At 40.1% G+C, this 14,217-nt stretch overlaps 1 protein-coding gene across 1 annotated transcript in view; it reads right to left on the bottom strand.

The window, feature by feature from the left end:
* Positions 1–13,673, bottom strand: part of AZI2 (5-azacytidine induced 2) — a 29,927-nt gene extending 16,254 nt beyond the window's left edge. Inside the window, exons 1-3 of the mRNA XM_032459400.1 lie at positions 13,535–13,673; positions 1,680–1,900; positions 42–167 (exon numbers count right to left, since the gene is read on the bottom strand). Of these exons, the coding sequence (XP_032315291.1) occupies positions 42–167; positions 1,680–1,895 (342 nt within the window). The 5' untranslated portion in view covers positions 1,896–1,900; positions 13,535–13,673. The remainder of the gene's footprint in view (positions 1–41; positions 168–1,679; positions 1,901–13,534) is intronic.
* Between the last annotated feature and the right edge of the window lie 544 nt (positions 13,674–14,217).

The raw sequence follows: 14,217 nt of genomic DNA, 5'->3' as shown, positions 1-14,217 counted from the left end.
ATTTGCAATATATAGATATCATTCTCTTCAAACCAACCTACCATTTTATCCAACTTGCTCTTCAAATTGTCTCTGTCAATGCAAACCTCTCGATACGCATGGTAGGCCTTATTGACTTGTTCTCGTCCCACAGAACTGGCTTCTTCATCCTTTCGAGCCCCGATAAGCTAGTGGCAGAAAATCAGGAGAAAGCTTAAGAGGATACTCCATCTTAAAAAAAAAACCAGTTTTCTGATGGCTCCACATCTTAATCACTGTAATGCAGGGATGAAGTCTGGACTACGGGTAAGTGAACATTTCACTGCCACAGTGAAGCTTTACTGATTAAGAAAACAAAAAAGTACAGAATATTTTTTAAAAGTCTTCTTTTTATGCTCTTCCTTCATCAGTATCTTATACTTTGTAGTATCTATTTTATATTAGTTCATCACATCAAAACACAGTACATCATTCTTGTATAGTGCTTGAGTTTTCCAAGCCAGTATACAGTACCAAGTTACTGTGTAGCAAAAGTATCAAGTTAATGTGCACCTGACATTTTAAGGAACAGATGTGTTAGTTCATTAAATCTGTATTACTCCAGAACAGAAATTAATAGGATTGTATGTCACAAAGCACAGAAATATTTTCCAATGTTCATTATACTAAGTCACATTTTTCTACTGACCTTTTAAATAAACCTAACTACGAGCTCCAAAGTGTTATGTTTTGTCACTCTATCCCAGTATGTCACAATTTAATTATCATTAAAGAAAATTCGTATGAATACAAAGAAACTGATTTTTTCGTATTTCCTTCAAAGGACTCAATTCTACCAAGCCCCATCCTCAAGTTTTTATTCCTAGATTATTTCCTTCCTCCTTTGTGGAAGCTGCTGTTTGTAAAACATGAATACACTGAACATCTGAAGATCATAAACCATGATCTGAAGAAACATGAACTAAGTTACACTTCAAAACTTAAAAAAAAAAAAAGATGAGTGAGGAAGATTTCTCAACATACAAGCCAAGTAGATCTGATGATTTATAACTGAATCAGATGTTTATATATTCTGTCACCTTTAGGAGTGTCCAATTTCTACATGAAAAAGGTAAACAGAAAAAACATTAGTTAATCAGTTAAAAGCATTCTCATTATGTGTGTTCAAGAACAAAAGAGAATGTTGAGGTAAAGAAGATGTGGAATTTCAGTCCAGATGAAAACATTATTAAACGTGTCAGAACAATGTTCCAGGAGCTTCTTCCTTGGACACTTAATTTACTTTGTTGGTATATAATTTTTTGCACAGATTTAAAAATGCTGTGTAAAATACATACTACTATGAAGGTAAGGCCATCTGACAAAAAGAGGTAAGAAAACTATTTGATTGATACAACATTGTAAACTGACTATACTTCTATATCTATATCTATATGTATACACATACACACACAAAAATTGAAATTTAATCCCTTCATGTTGTTAAATCCTATTCTGCAAATATTCACCAAGTGTTATGATACGTGAAGCACAGAAGGCTACGTAAAATGCCCAGGATTTTGAGATTGGCAGTGTGCTATCCTTGGAAATATGGTACACTCATGGCAGACAGGACGGAAAAATATTTAATTCTCCAAATACTCTGGATTTGAATTGTTCTTTAAGTCATACAACATAGATGAAGGTAACAGATAAATTACCTTTTCTTCCAAAATTCTTATTCGTTTTTTTAAGAAAGAGTTCTCTTTTTCTGAATCCTTAAGTCGTTTCTTGATGTCTTCATATGCAGTGACCAGGGCAAAATGGGAAGCGACAGATTCATCTCCGGAATATATTGAGACCGGAGTCACAGTATCTCTCCTCTGGGCTTTTTCATGATTCAGAATGCAGATATCATCTTCCACCAGCGTATCCATGACAGCTATTTAAAAACAAAAACATAAAATACAAATGTATCAGTGAATAAAGAAGCAGAAAAGAGAACACATATTTAGAATAATGTGAATATTGGGGCAATGTTTAAAAACTCCTATTTCTTTGTGTTTTTTTGAGGTATAGTTGGTGTATAATATTGCATCAGTTTCAGGTACAACATAGTGACTTTTAAAGGTTATATTCCACTTACAGTTATTATAAAATATTAGCTATATTCCCTGTGTGGCTCACTATATCCCTGTAACTTACTTATTTTATACATAGTGTCTGTACCTCTTAATCCCTCACCGTCTTCCCTTCCCCTGTATTCTCTCCCCTCTGGGAACCACTAGTGTGTTCTCCATACCTGTGAGTCTGTTTCTGTTTTCTTAAATCTGCTAGTTTGTTTTCTTTTTTAGATTCCACATGTGATACCATACGGTAGTTGTCTTTCTCTGTCTGACATTTCATTTTAACATAATACCCTCCAAGTCCATCCATGCTAAATGGCAAATCTTCATTCTTTTTAATGGCTGAGTAGTATCTCAGTGTGTGTGTGTGTGTGTGTGTGTGTGTGTGTGTGTACCACAACTTCTTTGTCTATTGATGGACATTTAGATTGCTTCTATGTCTTGGCTATTGTAAATAGTACTATGAACACTGGGGTGCCCATATCTTTTTAAATCAAGTCTTTTCATTTTTTTCAGATATATGTCCAGGAGTGGAACTGGTAGGTCATATGCTATCCTATTTTTAGTTATATTTTTAGTTTTTTGAGAAGCCCCCATACTGTTTTCCATACTGGCTGCACCAATTTACATCCCCATCAACAGTGTACAAGGGTTCCCTTTACTCCACATCCTCACTAGCACTTGTTATTTGTGCCCTTTTTGATGACAGCCATTCTGACAGGTGTTAGGTGATGTCTCACTGCAGTCTGAATTTGCATTTCTCTGATTAATGATGTTGAGCATCTTTTCATGTGTTTGTTGGCCATCTGTATGTCTTCTTTGGAAAAATGTTTATTTGGGTCTTCTGCTCATTTTTCAATCAGGTTTTTTTCTGATGTTAAATTGTATGAGTTGTTCATATATTCTGAATATTAACCCCTTATCGGTCATATCATTTGCAACTCTTTTCTCCCATTCAGTTGGTCTTTTTGTTTTGTGGATGGTTTCCTTTGCTGTGCAAACGCTTTTAAGTTTAATTAGGTCCTATTTGTTTATTTTTGCTTTTGTTTTCTTTGCCTTAGGAGACAGATGCAAAAAAATACTGTGATTTATGTCAAAGAGTGTTCTACCTGTTTTCTTACAGAAGTTTTATGGTTTTAAGTCTTACATTTAGGTCTTTAATCCATTTTGGGTTTATTTTTGTATGTGGTGTTAGAGAATGTTCTAATTTCATTCTTTTACATGAACTGTCCAGTTTTCCCAGCACCATTTAAGAGACTGTCTTTTCTCCATTGTATATTCTTGCCTCCTTTGTCATAGGTTAACTGACCATAAGTGCATGGCTTTATCTCTGGGCTCTGTATTCTTCCCCACTGATCTACGTGTCCATTTTTGTTCCAGTGCCATACTGTTTCAATGACTGTAGCTTTGTAGTATAGTCTGAATTCAGGGAGCATGATTCCTCCAACTCTGTTCTTTTTCAAGATTGTTTCAGCTATTTGGGGTCTTTTGGGTTTCAATACAAATTTTAAAATTATCTGTGGTAGTTCTATGAAGCATGCCCTTGGTATCTTGATAGGGTCTGCACTGACTTTACAGAGTGCCTTGGGTAGTGTGGTCATTGTAACAGTATTCATTCTTCCAATTCATGAATATGGTATATCCTTCCATCTGTTTGTGTTTTCTTCAATCTATTTCATCAGTGTTTTATAGTTTTCCAAGTACAGGTCTTTACCTCCTTAGGTAGGTTAATTCCTAGGTATTTTATTCCTTTTGCTGCGACTGTAAGTAACATTGTGTTTCCTTAACTTCTCTGACAGTTTGTTGTTAGTGAATAGAAATGAAAGAGATTTATTTCTGTGTATTAATTTTGTATCCTGCACCTTTACCTAACTCATGGATGAGCTTTAGTAGTTTTTTTTGGTGTCATCTTTAGAACTGTCTATGTATCATATCATGCCATCTGCAAAGACAGCTTTACTTCTTCCTTTCTGATTTGGATTCTTTTTATTTCTCCTTCTTGTCTGATTGCTGTGGCTAGGACTTCCAATACTATGTTGAATGAAAGTGGTGAGAGTAGGCATCCTTGTCTTGACATTAGAGGAAATGCTCTGCGGTTTTCATCACAGCGTATGCTGTCAGCCATGGGCTTGTCATCTATGGCCTTTATTATGATGAGGTGTGTTCCCTCTGTGCCCACTTTCTGGAGAAATCTTTTTTATAGGCAGTATTGCATAGTGGTTAAGAGCATGGACTCCAGGACCAGGCTGCCAGGATTTGAGTCCGGGTTCTAGTGTCTATGTGACTTTGGGCAAGGTGCCTGACCTCTCTGCTTCAGGTTCCTTTTTATAATGTATAAGAAACAACAGCTACTTCACAGAATTCTTAAGAATATTAAATAAGTGGATATCTATAAAGCATTTAAAACCATCAACTAAGCTATTATTAGTAAGCTTTATAAAAAATTGTAAAACACCATTTTCACTAAGAGGGTAAAAAATTTTCAATATTTTATACCCATATATTTCTTCCTCAACATTTCCACTCATTAGATGTAAGTAACAAGTTTTACAGCTCACCAAATTATAAATTTTCTGAGTATAATTCTTTACAACATATCACAGAATTTTTTTGCATACTCCACTATGTTCTTTCTACACTAGAAATTGATTATGTTTATTGTATGTTCACAACAGAAGACAAAGGAATTAACATATGAGTGCCCACTATGTCCCAGTACCATGTACTATATTCTTTTAACATTATCTCATTTAAATTCATCATAACAATTCTATGAGGTAGATTATCATCCACGTTTTATAGGAAGGGACTAGAAAAGTGCAGTAATCTGCCCAGGCTGAAGTTGGTAGAATGTGAGCTCTGTGACACGAGAGGTTACATCTGCTTTGCTCACCACTGTGTCCCCAACTCATCACTGTGGAAGGTGCTCAAAAATACTGGTTATTCAGAAAGAGACTCAGACGTAGAAAAAAACTTATGGTTACTAGGGGAGAAAGGGGGAGGGAAGGATAGTTTGAGAGTCTGGGATTGGCAGATACAAACTACTATGTACAGAATGGAGCAGCTCAGAGAACTAAGGAAACCCACTTCCTACTCACTTGACTACTGTCGATTACAAAGAACGTTAAAAGGTATGAATCAATAGTCAGATACAAAGATACACAGGGCTAGGTGCTGAACAGAAGAGCCTCTGCCCTCCCGGAGTTTGAAGCCAGCGCAGTGGCATATGGAAAAGTGTTGGCTCACCAACCTGGAAACTCTCTGAACCCTCTCCTCTTTGGGTTTCTGTGGAGGCCTCATTACATAGGCATGATTGATTAAATCACTTGGAATTGATTCAGCCTCCCGACCCTGTCCCTGTCCTGACCCTGCGCTGCCCAGGTCAGTGGGACTGAAAGTTCCAATCCTCTCATCACCTGCTTGCTTCCCCTGGCAACCGGCCCCATCCACAGGTGCTTTCCAAAAGTCACCTCACCAACATAAACCCAGTCAAGGTGGAAAGACTCTTGTTATAAGTAACAAGACACCCTTTTCACCTTTATGGCTCTGAAAAGATTTTAGGAACTGAGAACAAGAGGCCAAATATTATGACAAAAGATGCTCCCATGGTCTCAGGAAATTCCAAGGGTTTGGGGAGCTGTGAGCCAAGGAACCATGGATTAAGACAAAATATATATGAGAAATATATTTTAGTCATCTGAATGACCACATATTTATTTCTTATGAATCACAGTATTGCAATATTAATGGAGAAAGATGGGCACAATGAGCCAGATGAGGTAGAAAAGTGTATGGTATTTCTTGAGGCTGTGGGGGAGACATAAGGAGAAGAAAAAACAGTCAAACATTACTCATCAGAATTATTTCTCAAGATCTTAAATTTCAGTCTTTACTGCAATCAACAATGAGGGGACCCTCGTTGAGATATTCTATATACACTGGGGGGTGAGATACTAGAAAACACAGAATCATCTTCAACACCAGATTAGTCTTTCTTCTAGGAAAAAATATGATTGTCCTGTCATATTTAATCATCTTAACATTTACTATGTATTGTTCACTAACCAAATGCCAGGTACTAATGTGTCCTCACAGCAGGGAGGCAGAATTTACCACTCCAAAAAAATGTCTCATAATTCTGGATTGTGTACACCATCACTAATATGTCATTTAAAGTATGATCCTTTATCTCAAAAACTTAAATAACTGTGCTTTGACTTCTGATGGGTAGTCCTCAGAGCTTTTTGACAGACTGTCTCTTGATACAATCTTCAGGTTGGCTAAAATAAAAACTTTCCATTTCTTTCTTAGACAGACTATTGATTAACCTTGTTGCTGACGTGTCCTGGCTGGCAGGCTAAGAGAGACACCCACCAGAGGACACCTGGGGTCTACCCTGGACCAGCGCTCGGTACCAGCATGGCTCAGGTGTTCTGGTGAATTCTCCTGCTATCTGCATCTCATTACTTTTAAGAATAATCCTAAAAATTGTACACAAGCTATTTTTACTTAAGATTTGGAGTCTTAAGAATTACCGGGGCAATTCCTAGGCAGAGGGCCTAAGGGGATCTGGGCAGCAGGCCCAGGCAAACATAGGTGGCTGGGTTTCTGCTAAGATTTAAATTAAAAAACCAAATTGATATATGGTCTGAACAAAACTTGTGCTAGTAAAATGAGAGACTGAATTAATTCAGCTCTGAAGAGCCAGGGATATCTATTCCTTCCAGCCACAAGGTGTTCTCAGCTGACTGAGAACCTAGTGGAATATCTGAGGATCTATCCTCGTGACATCCACATGGAACATGTAGGACATGCGGCGCTCCAACAGGGAATCCCACTGCAACCATTAAGTAAATGCTGCTCTTCCAAGGACGCTCAATATATAGACTGATCACCTTGTGTTCTGAACACGCAGTGGTTTTGCTGTGGGAGGGAGAAACCGAGACAGGTAAACAAGTGGGACAGGCCCAAGGGCAAGTCTTTAGAGAGCCAGACTCAGAAGAGCACATGTTCCCATCCACCACACTGTCCTCAGGGAGTTGTTCAGTGAATATCTCACATCTGAATTAGACTACCAGACTGATGATGGGAAACTGCAACAGAAAGGCCAAACCGCTCTGGACAGCCAGCCACCTATGGGGATACCAGCTGGGTTTACGTATGCTTCCAAGTGCTTATTTAATTGGGAATTAAAGGAAATCCTGCCCTGAAACAGCCAAGATGGGGCCATTTTTTTAGCATTCCAAAGCTGATTTTTGCATGCACAGTTAGGGAAAGCTGGCAGAAGGAAAGTTCTTACCATGTCAGTCAGTCTCCTGGGTCCCTGCCTGCAGGATCTACTGGAAACAAGAGTGGTCAGAATTTTTCCTCTTTTTTAAAATTAGATTAGCAGGAGAAAATATTTGTAGGGCTAGCTCCTTGGCTCCTTTGACTTGGGAAGACTTGTAAATTGTTAAAATTTTAGAGCGCTCTCATCTTAAACTATTTTACCTATTTTGATTGGTATGCAGAAGCCCCCAAAGACTTCAGAATTCCAAAACAGCCTGATTGAAAGATCTGTAGAAGGCTACTGAAAGATTAATGCTATAAAAGGTTTGTAAAATTAACCGACAAAAAACCCCTTTAAGGCTGGCATTACTATTCCTACCTTCGACCCGCCTTTAAGTAACCCTCTACCTTCCCACTCTGAAGACACTGTTAAATAAACACTACCTTGAGATAGGAACTACCTGATGCTGTAGGCGAGCCTCTTCAGGTCAAAGGCCAACTGAGAGCTACAGGCAAGGAATTATAGTCAGGATCTTCCCCAGGGAGGATCCTCAAGAGTTTCTGTGAATGGGTTACCAAGATGGGAGGCCACTGGTCTGACTCAACCATCTGCCCCACCCAATTTGAATCCAATTTCTTTCAGAACTTTACATTTACTGTGCCTGTTCATGGTTGAAAATTTGGAATGAAAACTATGGGGTGTCTGTGTGTCTATGTGTGTTGTAAATGTGTGATTTGCCAAAATTAATTTGTAAAACAGCTCTATTTAATTGGCTTAACGCAAATGAAGCACTCATACTCAGAAACAGAAAACTCAAATGAATTTCAGAATCACGTGATCTGAAATCATATAATTTTAATGAATGAAAACAAGTTTAAGTTTGTTGGTTTAGTTAACAGACAGCTGTTTAGAGTCATTGTCATTAAGTATAATACCTTCATTGTATCTAGATTTACTACAAATCAAGTAAGATCTTACATTATTCCTGTTAAAAATTTGTCAGCAAGAAAAATAACTTGATATGATGAAATTAAATGTAAATGAGTTTTGGGATAAACTCTTTAAGAATAAATTATGTTTTTAGGAATGTCTACATAAAAATAGTTCTTCAGGATTTTGGGAACTTGAAACTGTTAAGTTAAATGATGGGAATTCAATGACTATTCAGATCATTTCTAAATAAGATATTGGAATGTTAATTACTGAATACAGGCTTCCTTTTACAGAGAAACTAAAGATATTTAGGACCATTAATCTGGCACCACACTGAGACATTTTCTATAAGGAAGCACCTGTTTTTAGAATTAAAAGTAGTATTTATAAGTTTGCTGATCTAAGGAATGCTAACGGAAAAGACAGTTCAAAATTGCTTACTTCTAAGGTTTTCAAGAGTTGAGAATTCTAAGTAAAATATGCAATTAAAACTGCTAAACATTGATAAGAAAAACATTTTGTGTGCAAGGAAAAAGGTATGAGGAATGGAAACGCATTTAGTTAAGGGAAGTGAGGAAAGTTATTTTGTCCTAACGACGTGAAAGAGAAAGCACAGAACAAAATTTGAAGGCAAAAAGGATGTCATAGAAGGTTTGTTGAAAAGGAAATCAAGAAGAGTTTTGTGTATGGTTAGGATTTGGTAAGATTAGACTGAATTTAATTAAGTAAATGAATTTTGTTATTAAAAATAAGCTGATGCAGGACTGGAGTTTGGTTTGCTTCTCTGTTCAGAGAACAAGGTTTTCTCAGAATACTGTTTTTGATAACAGACTGTGTAAGTTCTTACAAAGTTATCTTTTTATTCTGACACTTTTGCAAAAATGCTCTGTCTTCCAAAAAGAGTCATAGGAAGGACTTTTTGACTATAGGTTTCTGACAACTTTCAAATCATACTGCTGGTAAGAAATGTAGGAATTCTAATGAAAAACCTGATGGTCTCACAAAACTTAATAGAAGATTAAGATCAAGGATTAATCACACAGGACTGAGTGAACTGATGAATATGGTTATACTTTTTTTTAGTTTTTGGTTAAAATGTTACTAGTTTTTAATGTGTTTTCCAGATACCAAAAAAAAAAAAAAAACCTTTCCCCTCAAGCTAATTATGACTTAACAGCAGTTTGGTAAATTACACCTTTGTAAGGAGAATCAAAACAGTTATCTACCTTTTCTCTCTACCTGATCCCTGCAAAAATTGGTAACTCTTAGGTTCCAGCAGCTTTACCCAGTAAACAAGGAAGGGCCCCTAACAGGTGCAGGAATCTCAAGGTGTTTTGGAGACCTCAAAAAGAGAGGAATTCACTCGAATCCATAGATACTGCAGGCAGAACATGTGGCAAGCCCTTGGTGTATTTTCTTGGCTTTAAGAGGTTCAATCCAAGATTCCTTATGACAAGTTCCAACAGAGCCAGTTTAAGAGTCTAAGTGGTCAATTAGGCAGATTTATTTTGCAAACAAATTAGTTTTAATTTGGCTATATTTCGTTGAAATGAGTGTAATTATAGAAATTAAAAGTTTATGTTTCGGTGGACATTAAATTCTAGTTTTAATTAAGGTTTTTGTATTTACTGCCTAAGACTCACTTCTCAGATGTCTCCTTGTTACGTTATATTATTATAACGTTTAATTGGATTATTAACATGACCCTCTTAAGTTTGTTTCTGAAGCTTATCACAGCAACCTCTCTTTGGATGAAGATCAGATTTGCCATGACTGGCAACCAGGAGATTATGCATACTGGAAAAGACATGAGATAAAAGACTCTACAGCCATGCGGGACAGGACCCTATCAGGCCCTCTCCTGAACGAACTATAACCCCAGTTGCTGACACCTGACTTTGACTAACTAGCACTACCAGACTAGGACGAGAAGACATCGACATCTGAAGTATAGATAGCTGACCCAAGATGCTGGTCCAGGCCTGTATAATATTACTTTGACAACTGCTCACACTTTTGCTTATGAACAAAATGTCTATCTTCCCTGGGCTCAATCATTTGCAAGTTTCAAAAATAATTCAATCCAACTGCTGGGTTTGTGGCCAATTACCTATGTCCAGTACTCCTAGGTTTCCTTGTTGGATTTCTCCTCTCCAGAGCGCTAACTGTATGGTCCTTATTTTTTGAAGAAACTCTAGCACTGTGCAAGCTACCACCCGTATCACTAAGTGAGATTCTCACCTGGACAATTAATGACACCTGTTCTGAACCTGGCCATAAATACTCCTTTTCACTAGATGTTAAATATTATGTATCTCCTAAGAGGACCCAATGGACTTATGAAACAAGTTTATGGCCTTGGCTCTCCCCAGGTTGTTTAGAAATAGTGCAATTGGTTTCCCTTGGGCTCAAGGTCACCTCTGGGTAGCCTTCGAAATAGCCCCTGCCCTACTGCCTTTAATGCTAGTACCCTGGGTTTCTATCAGTTTTCCAACGGTATGACCGTTTGGCTGAGATATCTGTTAATTCATAGCACAAATGAAGAGTCAAATTTCCCCTCTGAATGATCCTCTTCCCAGTTTAGGAAATATACTAGGAAAATGGTTTGATTTAGGAGGATCCTGGCTTAAACCTTTACCAATGACATTATTACTCCTATTGCCAATTCTGATTGCATACATAGTTCTCCATAAATTAATGAGCATGCACAATGCACATGCAAAAGATAATCAATTCCAGACAACTTGGAATTGACCATTAGTGCTTGCCAGACATCTACTCTCATAACTCCCTAAAAGGAAGGAATCAGGCTATTAAAACCTGATACCAAGGGACCTGATGGACCCAGGGCAGGTAAGCAGCCACCATGGAAATGGGGGACCAAGTATTTGATCCTTAGGAGACAACTTTCCTTCTTGATCTTGTAAGGGGCCACACTGACCCATGACCCACTATTCACTTTGTACACTTAGATCTGGATTGTGTAAACTGTCAGTAATATGTCATCTGATGTATAATCCTTTGTCTCAAAAATTTATATAACCATGCTTCGATCTCTAAGGGGCAGAAGAGCCCTCAGAACTTTCTGAAAGACCATCTCCAGATTGTAATCCTCCTCAGGTTGGCTGGAATAAAGTTAGGGTAGAGGAATATTTCTTCTGGACAGCATGCATTTTCCTACTTCTTGGGTAGGTACCATTATCCTAATTTATAAACAAAGCCCTAGAAAAATTAAATACCTTGCCTAGCACTACACAGTCAGCAGCAAAGGTGGGATGTGAACCCAGGTATGCCTTCTTCCAAATTTGTGCCCTTGATACTACATTCTGAGAGGCAACACAAAATGGATTCTCATTTTCTCAATAAGAATCTGGATAAGGCAGAACTCAGTGGCAGAAAAAACACTGGCCTGAGATTCAGAAACCCAGACTCTAGTTAAGATCTGCCACCTTGACCATTGATTAGTTTACCACTCCAGATCCAAATTTTCCCACCAGTAAGATGCCAGAGTTGAAATACATCTGTGAGATGCCACCTTCCTATATTGTGAAAGCAAAGTTTTAATGTGAACATGGAACGGCACCTTAAACAGAAAGGAATTCACAGATTTGCCAAGCAACTGAGTAAAAGATACAGTACACGTACAGTTTACATGGAAGGGATCAAGAGCCTTTCTTCAAGACACAGTATATCTATGCACCTCAGCATTCGAATGGCCTATAACTCAGTGAATGCCCCCAAATGTACTTAGCATCAGATACACAGTACGGAAAACCCCTTTTCATTTTTATAACCCTCACTGAGTTATCTCACTAACTGCCTTATTCCAGAAGTCAGTTTGTACAGCCAAGGAATCAGGACTCTTTCTGGTTTAGCAAAGGTATGAAGAGTAGTCTAACTCTTTCCATTCCTTTCAAGAAGTGATACATCTCAATGCAACTGGGCATCTTTACACACTAAATGTTACTAGTCCTATTATTAATTCTTCTCTGATAGTGAGAAGACAACTGTACTTGAAACCAGAATATATGTGCCAAAAGAAAGAGAAAAAAGTTACACTGATTATGAAGTACTTTATCATAGTTTACTTAATAACGATGACAATGTACTGCGTTGGTATGGCAGGCAGTGTGCTTTGCCTTTTAAGGGAATTACCTCATTTGTTTTTCGTAACAATTCATTAAATCTACATAAGACCTACCAGGTGGGCAAGAATTTCCACCTATCACAGATGGAGCCAGTAATGAAAAAAATGGCTAGTTGGCTCTAGACCAACCAAACTCTTGGAAACTTTGCTTTGGTGCCTTGGAGAGGAAGCATTATTCCCATTTTAGAGAAAAGAAAGATGAGGAAGAAATTTGATCTCTTCCTCAGTGCCAAGTGAGTAAGTGGAAAATTCAGCCCTCTGATTCTGGGTTAATGTTGACTTAATCCACTGCATTTCCCGTTTCGCTACAATGTTTCCTTAATATCAAACCCTTACGTTGGTTTATAACCGTCCACTCGAATTAAAATTTAACCACCTTGTGAGAGGTGACCATTTCTAACTTACAGACGATGTCAGGAGTGATCACAACAGGTAGATAAATCACATATGACAAGTTTTGGGAACTGGAATTTAAATTACTCCTTGAGATCTTGTTTAATTCAATTTAAAATTCCAAAAGTAAAAAAGCAAGCGTCTTCTATGTTGAGGAGGCATGGGTCAATTTCACTACTAGTAAGTCGCTGTCTCTGATCGTCTCAGTGTATCTCCAGCACAGCCTGGAGCACTTTTGCTTTCATCTGTATTACAGCTTTTAGAGTGCTTCCTCTCATTTCCGGGTGTCTGAGTTTCTAGTTTGCAGGGACGAGGGTCTCAGCCTACCCGGCATGATCGAAAACCACACTGAACCCCAGATTAAACTGGAAAAAGGACGAATTCGTACTGTCAGCCCTCGATTACGCACAGAGGGCTGCTGTACATTGCCCCAGACACTAGTGTCCTAGCCACGCGCTCCTCTTTCGTCTCCGACCGAAACGCAGTCTCACTAAATGAAACAGACCTGAAGGTGCCCAGGGAAGCAGAGCACTCGGGGGAAGTGAGGACCGAGCGGGGCCTGGAGCGGCTCGAGCCCGAGGGGACGGGGTAAGGAATGCCGGGGCGAGACGCCGCCGGTCCAGTGACGCCTCTCTCCGCACCAGCCACCGCAGCGGAGGGTGGTCCCGCCACTGCCCGCGCCCCACCCGGCCAAAGTCAATCACTCACCCCGACGACGGACTCCGTGGAGCCGCCCCCAGCGCCGCAGAGTTTCGATTCCCCAACGTGTGGAAACGGACGGAAAACAAACCGGGTCGCCAAGGGGTCACCATGGGTTTCCGGTTTCCTCGTAGACACCGCCGCTTCCCCAGCGAAGGCAGCCGCTCCGTGGGCGCCGCGGAGGGGCTCCCATTTCTCTCGCTTCGGCGGCGGTCGACTGGGGCCTCGGAGGTTCTGGAAGGAGGCGCGGGCCGAGGGCCGAGCCGCCGCCGGAGAAGGCTCGTCACCCGGCAACAGGCGCGCGGGACCCCGGCCCGCCGGCGCCGGCCCGGTCACGGGGGACCGGCCCCGTCAGAGGGGCGCGTCGGAGAGGGGGCTGGGCGGGAGGGCGATCGGCTCACGGCTGTAAAAAGGCCTCCCGTTGTCCGCGGCTGGACGCCTGCGCTGCGCCAGCAAACCGGAAGTCAGGCCCAAGGGAGCCGGGAGAGCGTTCGCGAAGCCCGTGCTGGGGGTGGAGGGAGAAAGGAGACTCGGCGTACTACGCCTCCCGTCAGCCTCCGCGGCAGGAGGCGGGGGCCGCTGCGTACTACGCGTCCCGTGAGCCTCCGCGGCAGGAGGCCCGGGCCTGCTTCGTACTACGCGTCCCGTGAGCCTCCGCGGCGGGCCGGCGGGGCCTCAGTGACGCGAGAGGC

This window comes from Camelus ferus, chromosome 17 (genome assembly GCF_009834535.1).
Source record: "Camelus ferus isolate YT-003-E chromosome 17, BCGSAC_Cfer_1.0, whole genome shotgun sequence".
Lineage (NCBI taxonomy): Eukaryota > Metazoa > Chordata > Mammalia > Artiodactyla > Camelidae > Camelus > Camelus ferus.
This window is presented reverse-complemented; position numbering and strand designations above follow the sequence as displayed.